Source organism: Fukomys damarensis, unplaced genomic scaffold (assembly GCF_012274545.1).
Source record: "Fukomys damarensis isolate Sample0158 unplaced genomic scaffold, DMR_v1.0_HiC HiC_scaffold_17, whole genome shotgun sequence".
Lineage (NCBI taxonomy): Eukaryota > Metazoa > Chordata > Mammalia > Rodentia > Bathyergidae > Fukomys > Fukomys damarensis.
In genome coordinates, this window is record NW_022900929.1 from 25,013,539 (window position 1) to 25,025,613 (window position 12,075).

General features: G+C 59.2%; 1 protein-coding gene across 3 annotated transcripts; it reads left to right on the forward strand.

The window, feature by feature from the left end:
* Positions 1-531: 531 nt before the first annotated feature.
* Zmiz2 (zinc finger MIZ-type containing 2) lies at positions 532-11,131 on the forward strand. 3 transcript variants are annotated; one of them, XM_010624927.3, is made up of 19 exons: positions 532-655; positions 3,698-3,812; positions 3,894-4,008; positions 4,253-4,455; positions 4,607-4,790; positions 5,020-5,280; positions 5,439-5,618; positions 6,092-6,169; positions 6,257-6,425; positions 6,856-7,000; positions 7,076-7,286; positions 7,827-7,932; positions 8,135-8,292; positions 8,918-8,985; positions 9,275-9,343; positions 9,459-9,703; positions 9,947-10,116; positions 10,199-10,441; positions 11,017-11,131. In XM_010624927.3, exons 2-19 carry the CDS (start codon positions 3,763-3,765, stop codon positions 11,122-11,124), a joined length of 2,763 nt encoding a protein of 920 aa, XP_010623229.1. In that variant the 5' UTR covers positions 532-655; positions 3,698-3,762; the 3' UTR covers positions 11,125-11,131. The 3 variants fall into 3 exon arrangements, with proteins under 3 accessions (XP_010623229.1, XP_010623228.1, XP_010623230.1); XM_010624926.2 differs by lacking the exon at positions 532-655 and having other exon boundaries at positions 4,349-4,455; XM_010624928.2 differs by lacking the exons at positions 532-655; positions 4,253-4,455 and having other exon boundaries at positions 3,724-3,812.
* Positions 11,132-12,075: the final 944 nt, after the last annotated feature.

Consider the following 12,075-nt stretch of genomic DNA (forward strand, 5'->3'; position numbering starts at 1 on the left):
TTTTTGAAGTTTTCTTTCTGGAGGAAGATGAGCCCTAACTCCCAGCAAGCCTGTGGCCTTCTAGAGTGACCCAGGCCAGAGCAGCTCTGCTGGGGGCCTTGCTTCCAGCTGGCTTTCCTGCCCTGCATGCACTGAATTCCTCTGTTTGTCAGGAGCAGAGATTCACAGGAGACCAGCCTGGAGACTGGGGGGCTTCCCAGAGAGTGGCTGGAGGCATGGGTTCGGGATCCCAGCAGGAAACCCTCCCCACACAGACAAAAGGCTCAGGGGGAACTGGAAATGTCTGTGGTCTCTGTCCACAGCAGAGGAGCATCATGGGTGGAATTCCCCAGTGCCATGTGGGCCCTCCCTGCCCTACACCTGCCCTGGGTCTCTGCACTTCCTGGACGGGAGGATCTCACTACAAAGTGAGAAATTTAAGACTCAGACCCTGGCCCATCCTAGTGGCTAGGGTGGTACTGGGCAGTCTGAGAGCTGATGTGGATTTTTTGCAGTTGAGGAGCTGCTGCCCTGGGTGACCTGAAATGAGGCAGGGGCTCCTCTGCCTGCCTGCCGCGTTTCCTCCCCCATGTGTGTTGGGACAGCTGAGCAGGCTGGGCTGACCCAACCAGCTAGGGTGGGGAAGCTGTCTAGGCAGCTCTTCAGAGAGAAAGAGGTAAGCTGCTGCTGGTGGTGGTGGTGGCTTTGTAATTAAAGTTCTTATTTTGAGATAATTGTAGTCATAGGCAGTTCCAACAAATAGCATAGTGAGGCCCCTTGTATCCTTCCCCGGGTTTCCCCAGTGGTAACATTTTACAAAGCTGCTACATCCTTATCCTGGGACACTACAGGGGTATAATCTGCAGGCTCCTCCTTTTGCTGGCTGGGATTCACACCCACTGCCCTCCTGGCAAAATGACAGAATCGGGAGATTAGTGCCTCCCCCACCAATCTGTTCTCATTTCCCTGATTTTGTCATGTCAAAATGCCAAATGACAGGACCATACAGTATGTTGCCTTTTGGGATTGGCTTTTTCCACTCAGCACATTTCCCTGGAGACTGAACCTGGCTGCATTGTGTTAGCACTGGTTTATTCCTTTCTCTGGCTTCCCCTATGGATGAACCACAGTTGGTTTAACCCTTTGTCCATTGAAAGACATCTGGGCTGTTTCCATTCTTTGGCTACTGTAAATAAATCTGCTGGAAGCATTCATGTACAGGTTTTTATGAGAACCTGACTTCTCATTTGCCTGAGATGAATGCCCAGAAGTGCACTTGCTGGTGTGCTTAGTCGGGTGTGGAGGTGTTCGCCTGATATCAGCACTCTGGAGGCTGAGGCAGGAGGGTCACTAGGAGCTGGAGACCAGCCTGAGCTGCATAGTGAATTCAAGGCCAGTATGAAGTACTAGTGAGACCCTGTTTCAAAAGAACCAATAGAAAAATGGCCAGACTTGGAGAATGGCTTTATCACACTACTGTCCTACCAGCAGCCAAGGTGAGATTGGGTTCTTCCTTGATGGCACCTAGTGATGTAACTGCTTTTTATTTTAGCCATTCTGATACAGCCATATCTCGTTGTGGTTTTAATTTGCATTTCTCTACTGACAGTGACCTGAGCCTCTTTTCATATGCTTATTTGCCATCTGTATTTCCTCTTTGGTGAAGTGCAGCTTCCTGGTTTTTGCCTGTTTTCTAATTGGATTTTGTCCTAACTTTGAGAATCCCTTACACATTCTAGATACCAGCCCTTTTTGTTGGATATGGAGTTTGTAAGTGTCTCTCTGTCCTTAGCTTGTCTTTTTATCCTCCTAGCTAGCCTTTCACAGAAGAAAAATTTGAAAAAAATTTTTGGAGGGTGTGGAAATCCAACTCAGGACCTTGTGCTTGCTAATGAGGCAACACTAAGCTAAATCCCCAGCCCAAAGTTTGAAATGTTAAGCTGGGTGGGGGTGCATGCCTGGAATCCTAGTATTTGGGAAGCTGAGGCAGGAAGATCACTGAGTTAATGGCCAGCCTGAACTACGTAGTAAGACCCTGTCTCAACAAATAAAAAGTCTGAAATCTTGACAAGCCCAGTTTATCATAGTTGTTCTCTCATGGATCATGCTTTTTGGTGTCAAATCTAAGAGATCTGCCTGGCCTATGCCCCAAAGACTTTTTCCAAGCATTTTCCTAAACATTTTATAGATTGGTATTTCACTTTTAAACCTGGAAAGGCCAAATCCATTTTGAGTTAACTTCAGCATAAATTGTAAAGTTTGGGTTGTTTTTGTTTTGTTGTTTTCTTCTGCAGTCCTAGGGCCTCACACATTGAGCTCCCTCCCCTGTGTCCCTCACCCTGTGCTGTTAGTTTGCTTTACTTTCTATTGCCTCTCTGTCCCTGCAGTTTGTTGAGGGGAGGTCTCTCCTCCCTGCTCTGAACTGTCTGCACCTTCCAACTTGTCATGTGGCTGTTTCCTGTCCAGAGTTTTCCCTTGGGGCCAGGGATTTAGCTCAGTGGTTCTGCCACCTGCATCGCAAGCATAAGGACTCGTGTTCCATCCCTGGTACCAAAAGACAGACAAACAAACAGAGTCTTCCATTGATGGTGGCCCTGTCCCCTATGTTCTGACTCATGGTCCTGATGGCCATATTGATTGTTGAAACCTGTGGGTCGCTCCAGGCCCCATCCAGCAGGTCTGGAGAGGAGTCTGCCAGCTGGCAGGACCTCTGCACAAGGTCGCAGACCCTGGCCAGGCTGTGGGACGGGTGCCACCCTTGATAGCCTGGCTGAGCTCTCCTGGCTCCCTGCCTTTTTTGGCTTCTGCGTAGGGGCAGCACTTGGCCTGGGTCAGCGGGGCATACCCAAGGGAGGGCACCCCACGCCCTGCCCTATGGCCTCTTCTCTACCAGGGCCTGGACCAGTCAGCCCGGAGGCCTCTCCCTTGTGCCCATCTGCCCTGCTGGTCCTGCCTCACCAGTGCTGGGCTGAGGGCGAGGCCCCTGGTCCACACACAGGAATGGCCTCTGCTCTTAGGAGAGAGAGAGGCCCTGTGGGTGCTGCACTGGCCGGGTGGAGGCCACCAAGGCCAACGTGCCGCGGTGGGACAATGAGGCCCAAAATGAGTCCTGCAGGGCCACCCCCACTGGGTCTGTGTGCCCTTGGGGGTCAGGCCAGGCAGAGTGTACATGGAGGTGGCCCATCACGTATAAAGGCCAAGAGTAGTGCTATGGGGGTGCTGCCTTGGCAGTGAGCAGCAGTGGGCACTTGGACACAGCCTGGAGGTGTGGTTCCCCTGCCACCACCACACTAGCTCACTGAGTGGAGAACAGGCCCAAGACAGTCCCCACAGTGCCCCCAGCAACCCCATATCAGGGTCCCTCTGCATGTCAGGCTGGCTGTCCCAGCTCTGTTGGAAACTTGCCCTGTATTGTCGAAAGAAGGGCCCATGGGGACCAGCACTGCTTGTCCACTCATGTCCACCATAGTCTCCAGTGGCCCTCCTGAGGGGTCCTCTAGTCCCTGTCATTAGGCAGAGGCTGTGCATGGTGTCCCAGCCTTGGTGTGGGCAGAGTACACCGTGTTGGGAGCCAGCAGCTGTCCAGGGAGACCTGGAGCTCTCGGCAGTGAGGCCAGGTCACAGGCTTCCTCCTGGCTTCTAGATGGGGTGGGCAGGCCTGCTGGCCCTGGGATCCCTCAGCTCTGCACCTGAGCGTGTGTCCTTTCCCTCCTGCCAGCAGCCAGAGCAGCAGAGTCCCAGGTACACACCGGCAGACCCGGCCTGCAGGCTGCTCTGTCGCCAATGAACTCCATGAACCCCATGAAACCTGCCCTGCCCCCCACACCACACGGGTGAGTGTGGTCCCTGTGGCCGCCCCCACAGGCCCTGGGCCCACTCTGGCACAGTGGCCTCACTAGCCGCTCTCCCTGCAGTGATGGTTCATTTGCATACGAGTCTGTGCCTTGGCAACAGAGCGCCACTCAGCCTGCCGGGTCCCTGTCCGTGGTCACTACCGTGTGGGGAGTCAGCAACGCAACACAGAGCCAGGTGAGCCCTGTGGGGCCCCAGGCCAGATAGCCAGAGCCTCCTCAGACCCTGGGAGCCAGGAGTGGGGGCCCTGGGGTGCAGGTGGCTCCTGGCCTCCAGCACTTGAGTGCTGGGCCTTGTGCCTGCTGTGGGTGTCTTACCCCGGCCTGTGGAAAGGCACTGTCCCCTCCCTGGCCAGACCTCTTGGTTTCACCTGCTGCAGAGCTGTGGCTGGTTCCCTCTCGTGATTCCCACTTCCTTGTAGGTTCTGGGGAACCCCATGGGCCCTGCAGGAAGCCCCCCTGGCAGCACCATGATGCCTGGCGTGGCGGGTGGCAGCTCTGCCTTGACCTCCCCACAGTGCCTGGGACAGCAGGCCTTTGCCGAAGGTGGTGCTAGCAAGGGCTACGTGCAGCAAGGCGTGTATGGCCGTGGGGGCTACCCTGGGGGCCCCAGCTTCACCACTGGGTAAGCAGGGGCCTCACCTGGCAGGGGCAGAAGCAGCCCGGTGGGCACATTGTGGCCTCTGCTTCCCCACTGGCTCCAGCAGCCACCCTGAGGGCCCGGAAAGCACGGGCTCCCTGATGCAAAGAACATGGCTGTCCTGTGTCCCCTGTAGGTATGCGGGTGGCCCAGGGGGCCTGGGACTCCCGTCACATGCCACACGACCCTCTGCTGACTTCACACAAGCAGCAGCCGCAGCCGCCATGGCTGCTGCTGCAGCCACGGCCACCGCCACTGCCACTGCCACCGTGGCTGCCCTGCAGGAAAAGCAGAGCCAGGAGCTGAGCCAGTATGGAGCGGTGAGGTGTCCCAGCAGATGTCATACCATGGCCAGCACCAAGGACCCCAGGGGACTATCGGGGAGGTGGTGGCATCTGAGGACTCGCGGGAGAGAGTTGGGGTCCTGTGCAGCAAGGGGCGGCCATCAGGTTTCCAGAGTCCTCTTTGGGCGTGGAGCTGGGGGGCTGATGGGTTTGTGGAGCCCTTTGTGGGCATTGCCTGGATCATGCCTTTTTCTTCTCTTCCCAGATGGGTCCCGGACAGTCATTCAACAGCCAGTTTCTACAGCATGGAGGGCCCCGGGGTCCCAGCGTTCCCCCCGGCATGAACCCTACTGGCATGGGGGGGATGATAGGCCCCTCTGCCCTCTCCCCTATGGCCATGAACCCTACCCGGGCAGCGGGCCTGACACCTCTGTATGCAGGGCAGCGTCTGCCCCAGCACAGCTACCCAGGGCCTGCTCAGGCCCAGCCGCTGCCCCGACCTGGGGTCAAGAGGACCTACTCTGAGGTGAGTGTCTGGCTGCCCCGCCCCTCCCAGCACCCGCAGAGGTGCAGGAAGAGCACCTTCTGCAAGGAGAACACCTTGTGCCCAGTAGGACCCAGGGCTGTGCCCACCAGTGCCTCAGCCCTCACACCTTCTCTCCTGGGCATGTCCCTCTCCTGCAGGTATATCCAGGGCAGCAGTATCTGCAAGGCGGCCAGTATACGCCCAGCACTGCCCAGTATGCCCCCGGCCCTGGGCAGCCTCCCGCCCCCGCCCCCTCCTACCCTGGGCACAGGCTACCCCTGCAGCAGGGCATAGGCCAGTCCCTGCCTGCGCCTGGCCCCACGGGACTGCACTACAAGGTAGGGCTGGCTTCCCCTGGGCCACCACAGGGACCTTGAGGCAGTCCCACCCTGGAGGGATGACAGGTTGGGAAGAATGGGTAGAGCTTCACGGGATCCCAGAGGTCAGAGTGTGCAGTTCAGAAAGGAACACGCACTGGGTGCATGTACCAAGCCATTGTGATGTCCCTTAAGTGCTGCAGGGAAGCCACTGAGGGGACAGGTCCTCTGTGCTTACTGGGTTGTGGGGACAATGGAAACAGTGGAAGGAGAGGAGGAAGTATGAACAGCCCTATCCTTGCAGCTCTCATGTACCCATTCCCTCCTTTTTCTGCAGCAGTAACAGCAGTGTTCCCTGTAGATTATGTGGGGTGTCCAAGAGCGTGGAAGAACAGGCAGCTCAGCACCCCGTTGTGCTGGGCTTCTGGCCTCAGGCCCAGGGGACCTATCCTGGGGCAAGCCAGACCAGGAGCACTCACTTTTCTCTCCCACAGCCCACGGAGCAGTTCAACGGTCAGGGCGCCAGCTTCAATGGGGCCAGCGTGAGCTATAGCCAGCCGGGCCTGAGCGGGGTACGGGGTGTGGCTGGGTGGGCTGCTGGGAGGCTCCCAGGGCAGGCACCCCACTTGGCCCCCCTGCTAACTGCTCAACCCCCACAGCCTGCCCGGACTGTCCCTGGCTACCCCAGCTCCCCGCTGCCAGGGAACCCTACGCCACCCATGACACCCAGCAGTGGTGTGCCCTACATGTCCCCGAGCCAGGAGGTCAAGTCTCCCTTCCTGCCTGACCTCAAGCCGGGCCTCAGCACCTTGCACCCCTCACCCGCGGGTGAGTGTTTCTTCTCCAGCAACAACGACAAGCTGGGGTGGGGGGCCAAGGGAGCTTCTGGCTCCCCAGAAAACCCAGGGTTTCTTCATCAAGACAGCCCTTCCCTGCCAGGCTGGTCTGTTTGTGGCCCTGTGGGTGTCTGGAATAATAGCCATCACATATGAGATTTTGTGTACAATTTCAGGGGATTTCTGACCCCCTACAGTCTCTCTCTTGTTCAGAATCCCTGCTTTCAGGGTGACCAGGACAGCAGGAGTGGGGCCCTGAAACCTGAGAGGTACCTGAGGGCAGGTGCCTGCTCACACCAGTTCTCTTTACACAACTGTCTGGGTTGGGATCCTCTCCTGTCACCATTCAAGGGAGGAACCGCAGGCCAGGCTTGTCCGGGCCCCTGGGCCTGACCCTTCTCATGGCCTGTGCCTGCCCCCAGGAGGCGGCCCCTGTGATGAGCTGCGGCTGACCTTCCCGGTGAGGGATGGGGTGGTCCTGGAGCCCTTCCGCCTGCAGCACAACCTGGCTGTCAGCAACCACGTCTTCCAGCTGCGTGACTCGGTGTACAAGACCCTGATGCTGCGGTGAGCCCCGTGGGGACCCAGTCCTCCCACACCCCAGCCCCATCCCCGCCCTTGGCCTCAACCTCCCCTCCACAGGCCCGACCTCGAGCTGCAGTTCAAGTGCTACCACCACGAGGACCGCCAGATGAACACGAACTGGCCGGCCTCAGTGCAAGTCAGCGTCAACGCCACGCCGCTCTCCATTGAGCGGGGCGACAACAAGACCTCGCACAAGCCACTCTACCTGAAGCATGTGTGCCAGCCGGGCAGAAACACCATCCAGATCACAGTCACTGCCTGCTGCTGCGTGAGTGCTAGGAGAGGGCGGGGCTGGGAGGGGCTCCCAGTGACTGTCCAGGTTTTATCTTTGAACCAAGACCTTGCTTCTTATTACCACCTTCTTGGAGCCCCAGGAGCATTCTGGTTAGATGCAGTTTTCTAGATTTGGGGTTCACACTGTGTATGTAAGAAGAAGCAGGCAGTGGGTAAGTTCGGGCCAGGCATCCCAGGTTGCTGTGGGCCAGGGGGCCTGCGGCCAGGGCAGTCAGATGCCACCTTCTGTGGGACCCTTGAGGTTTTAACTCAGACCTGGGGTCAAGGGGGTTACATGAGTGGGGGGATGCACAGGCGACTTAGGGTGAGCAGCGCCAGTGCTGGATGCACAAGGACTGTGGAGACAGGTGTGGTGCGGCCAGAGCTGAGGCAGGGGCCGGGCCCAGGGGAGAAAGAGAGAGCATCCCAGCTGTGCAGTGGGGGCCTGGCTGCTAGGCATGCACTGTCCCGGCCCCTCACCCTGGCCACTGCCTCTCCACCATGTCGCCTGGACCAAACCATGTCTCCTCTGCAGTCGCACCTCTTCGTGCTGCAGCTGGTGCACCGCCCATCCGTGCGCTCCGTGCTGCAGGGCCTTCTCAAGAAGCGCTTGCTGCCTGCAGAACACTGCATCACCAAGAGTGAGTGTCCCCATCTCTGCCTCTGCCTGGCCCAGTGGCTGTCCTCAGCACCGGGGGCTGTCTTCTCTCCAGCCCATAGCTCAGCGCTGGGGATGGTGGCCACCTCCGGGGACTTAGGCACAGTATCAGTGGAGTGGTGATGGCTCCCTGGCTGTGTCCCTGGTCACAGCCTCACCCAGGTCCTTTTCCCCGTCCCTGATAGTAAAGCGGAATTTCAGCAGCGGTACCATCCCTGGCACCCCTGGGCCCAACGGAGAGGACGGGGTAGAGCAGACGGCTATCAAGGTGTCCCTAAAGTGCCCCATCACCTTCCGCAGGATCCAGCTCCCTGCCCGTGGACATGACTGTCGCCACATACAGGTGGGTGCTCCAGGGCCTTGCTGGGATCCAGTGCCTTATGCCTTAAAGCTGAGTGGTGGTGTGTGCCTATTATCCCAGCACTCAAGAGGCTGAGGCAGGAGGATTGTGAGCTCAAGGCCAGGGTGGACCACTTAGCAAGACACTGTCTCAAAAAAGAAAAAATTTTGAGTTGACGCTTGAGCTACTGGGATGCTAGGGCAGACCTGCTATTGGGAGCCCTTGAACCTGGCACTCCTTTCCCTGGGTTTGGGCTTTGGTTTCTTCTAATTATCATTTATTAACTTTTTTACTGGCTAATTTGTTCACGGGGTTCCATTTTTAAAAGGTGTACAGATGCAGAGCTGTCTTCCTACCCCCGTGAGAGTCTCTGCCTTGTCAGAAACAGTGTGAGCCACCCCTGTGGTTACCCTGCTGCTCTGCTCTGTGGCTTTTCCTTTTAACACCCATCCTGCTGGTTTCCTGTCAGCACAGCTGCCTCATTCTCCCCTGGGTCCTAAGGCCTTCCAGTTCTGGCAAGGGCTGCTTGGGGTGTGGCCCACCTTGTTCCATAGAGAGAAATGGTAGCAAATCCCCCAAACAGAGCACAGGCCCACCCTGAGGACCCTGTGTCCCCTCCTCCCTGCAGTGCTTTGACCTGGAGTCCTACCTGCAGCTCAACTGTGAACGGGGGACCTGGCGGTGCCCTGTGTGCAAGTGAGTCCTGCTGTGAGTGCGAGGAGGGGCTGCCTTCCTCAGATACACAGGCCAGGGAAGGGTGGCTCGGCTCGGCTCGGGGTGGAAACCTCACAACCTCACATGGGGTGGTGGCCTGACTCAAGGTCACCTCACGCCCGAGGTTACCACACGTGTGCTTCGTACAGTCGCCTCACACAGGGTCATAGCGCAGTCGCCTCATGTGGTTGACAGGGCTGGGAATGACAGGCCTGTTTCCCAGCACAAGGCTGGCAAGGCCACTGAACCGAGTTCCCTCCGTCTTCCACAGCAAGACAGCACTGCTGGAGGGGCTGGAGGTAGACCAGTACATGTTAGGCATCCTGATTTACATCCAGAAGTAAGTGGCTTTCTCCTGCCACCCCAGCGTCTGGGCCACCAGGGGGCAGCCTGTCCACCCCAGACCTGGTGTGCTGGTAGGCAGGGTGAGTGACCACTGCCCTGTGCCTGCCCAGTTCCGACTACGAGGAGATCACCATTGACCCCACGTGCAGCTGGAAGCCCGTCCCCGTGAAGCCCGACGTGCACATCAAGGAGGAGCCGGATGGGCCGGTGCTGAAGCGCTGCCGCACCGTGAGCCCCTCACATGTGCTCATGCCCAGCGTGATGGAGATGATTGCAGCCCTGGGCCCCGGCAGTGCCCCCTTCGCTCCCCTGCAGCCCCCCTCGGGCCCTGTACCCAGCGACTACCCGGGCCAGGGTGAGTCCAAAAGGCCACACGCCTAGTTCATGAGCAAACGCAGGCCTGGCTGTGGCCTACGGACTGGCTATATCTGGGCCAGTCTGCGTGTGGCTGGGGACCCACCTGCGTGTGGCTGTGTTGTGGTCCCCCTCTTCGAGTTGTCCTGAGGCCAGGTACCCCAGGTGCTGCCAAGAACTTTAGGCTCACTAGCACTGTGGGTACCACCGGTCCTGCTGCCACCACACCAGCCTCTCCCCACAGGTTCCAGCTTCCTGGGGCCTGGGCCCTTCCCCGAATCCTTCCCCCCGACCACACCCAGCACCCCAAGCCTTGTGGAGTTCACCCCGGGGCCGCCCCCCATCTCCTACCAGTCGGACATTCCCAGCAGCCTCCTGACTCCAGAGAAAGCTGCTCCCTGCCTCCCTGGCCAGGTCAGTGCGTGCTGCGGAGTAGCGGGAATGGGGCCGCAACAGGGAGCCCTGGAGCTGTTTTAACAAGTCTCTTCCTCCTCAGATGACACCAGCAGGCCACTTGGACCCAGCCCACAATCCCGGGCCACCGGGGCTGCACGCATCCAACCTTGGGGCGCCCCCAGACCCCCAGTTGCACCACCCGACCCCTCCCCCTACGTCCCGGCCACCCCTGGGCCAGGCGAGCTCAGGGCCCGTCAGTGAGCTGGCCTTCAACCCGGCCACAGGCGTGATGGGGCCCCCCAGCATGGCCGGGCCGGGGGAGGGCCCGGAACCAGCTCTGGATGTGAGTACCGGGCCGGGAGCGAGTGGGAGCTGGCTTGGCCACCGTGCTTTGTGAAAGGCAAGACAGTGGCGCCAGGGGGACCCTGCCCAGATAAAGTCAGCTACTCGGTTGCCAGGAGCTGTGTGTAGTGACTCTTGGCCTGGCCTGGTGGCAGGCACTGCAGTGTGCGGTGCAAAGCGGCAGAGGAGACTGGGTAGAGGTTGGCGGCACAGTCCTGTAGCCCAGCACACGCCTGGTGAAGGTCCCTGCTCACTGAAACCACACAGGAAGGATAGAAGGAGCAGCTGAGAGTCTCCCACCTACACTCGCCCCCAAAAACCACTTGGGGGACCCCTTTTGGGCCTGTGTACCCCCAGTGCACAGCTGGGCTATCTTGGGGTGTCCTGGCTCCTGGTGGAGTACAGAGGCACATTGTGAGCTGTTCCTGGGCCCCTCACAGCCTTGCAGCTGGTGTCACTGGGAGAGGGGCTGCACTGCGCCCGCTGGGCCTGGGCATGGGCAGGAACAAGGGCCACCGGCCAGCTGGGGTGACAGATCTCAGACCAAAGCTGCTAATGCGCTTGCTTTGTCCCCAGCTGCTCCCGGAGCTCACGAACCCCGACGAGCTGCTGTCCTACCTAGGCCCCCCCGACCTCCCCACAAACAGCAATGATGACCTGCTCTCTCTCTTCGAGAACAACTGATTCTGTGTGAGCCCAGCCTGTGGGAATGCACCCAGAGACGTCACCTGGGCCGGACCCCCAGCCCCGCAGGACACTGGCAGCCCTCTCTCCAGGCTTCCCACACACGCTGGCCGGATCATCCATGCTGGGTTGCGGGCCCAGGCCCTGGCCCATACCACCGCTCTGCCCTGCCTGTCCCTGCCCAGCCTGCTCCCCGCCCACCCCATCTCCAGTCTCCAGGAAGAGCCGGGTGCCCATTGGCCGCCCAGTGCCAGCGCCAGCCCGGCCAGCGTGCGCTGTGGCTGTAAAGCACAATGATGTACATAGTGTAGAATGCCAGCCGCCAGGGCTGTGCCAGTCGCATGTCCCCCTATTGCCCAGGCCCTGCGCTCTCTGCCCCTTCCCCTGGGGACAGCTGGGGGGCAGCCAGTGAGGAGGGGACCAAGCTCCAGCCTGGGGGCTCTTGGACTCGGCTCGGTGTATAGATTCTCCAGTGGGCTGCTCTCCGTCCCCTTTTCTGTGAAAGTGAAGAATTAGCTGTGTTTTTTAAACCACCTCTTGTCTCCGCCTGCGGCCCACACCCAGGTGGCCAGAGGACGCCACCCTCTATTGGCGCAGGGCCTATTGTGTCTCCTGTCTGTGCGATCTCTATTAAAGGACTCCCTCCTGGCGGGCCTGGCCATCCCTCCTTCATGCTGGAGCTGGGACCTCCCTGGGGATAGGCCCCACCCATGGGTGGCTCTGGGGGCCTTTGTTGGATTCTGGTGTGCCTGGCTTTGGCTTTTCCCGCCTCCTGGTAAATTTCCTTCTGCCTGGAATTTCCCAAGTTGGCTTTAGCTGGAGGGCTGTTTTGCCAAGTGTCCCAGGCTTGGCTGAGACATTTGCTACCATGTCACCTTCTCGGGACAGCCCTGGGGCAGGGTGCAATCTGTCCTCTGCAGGGCACCAGCCCAGCCAGGGGCCTGCCCAGCC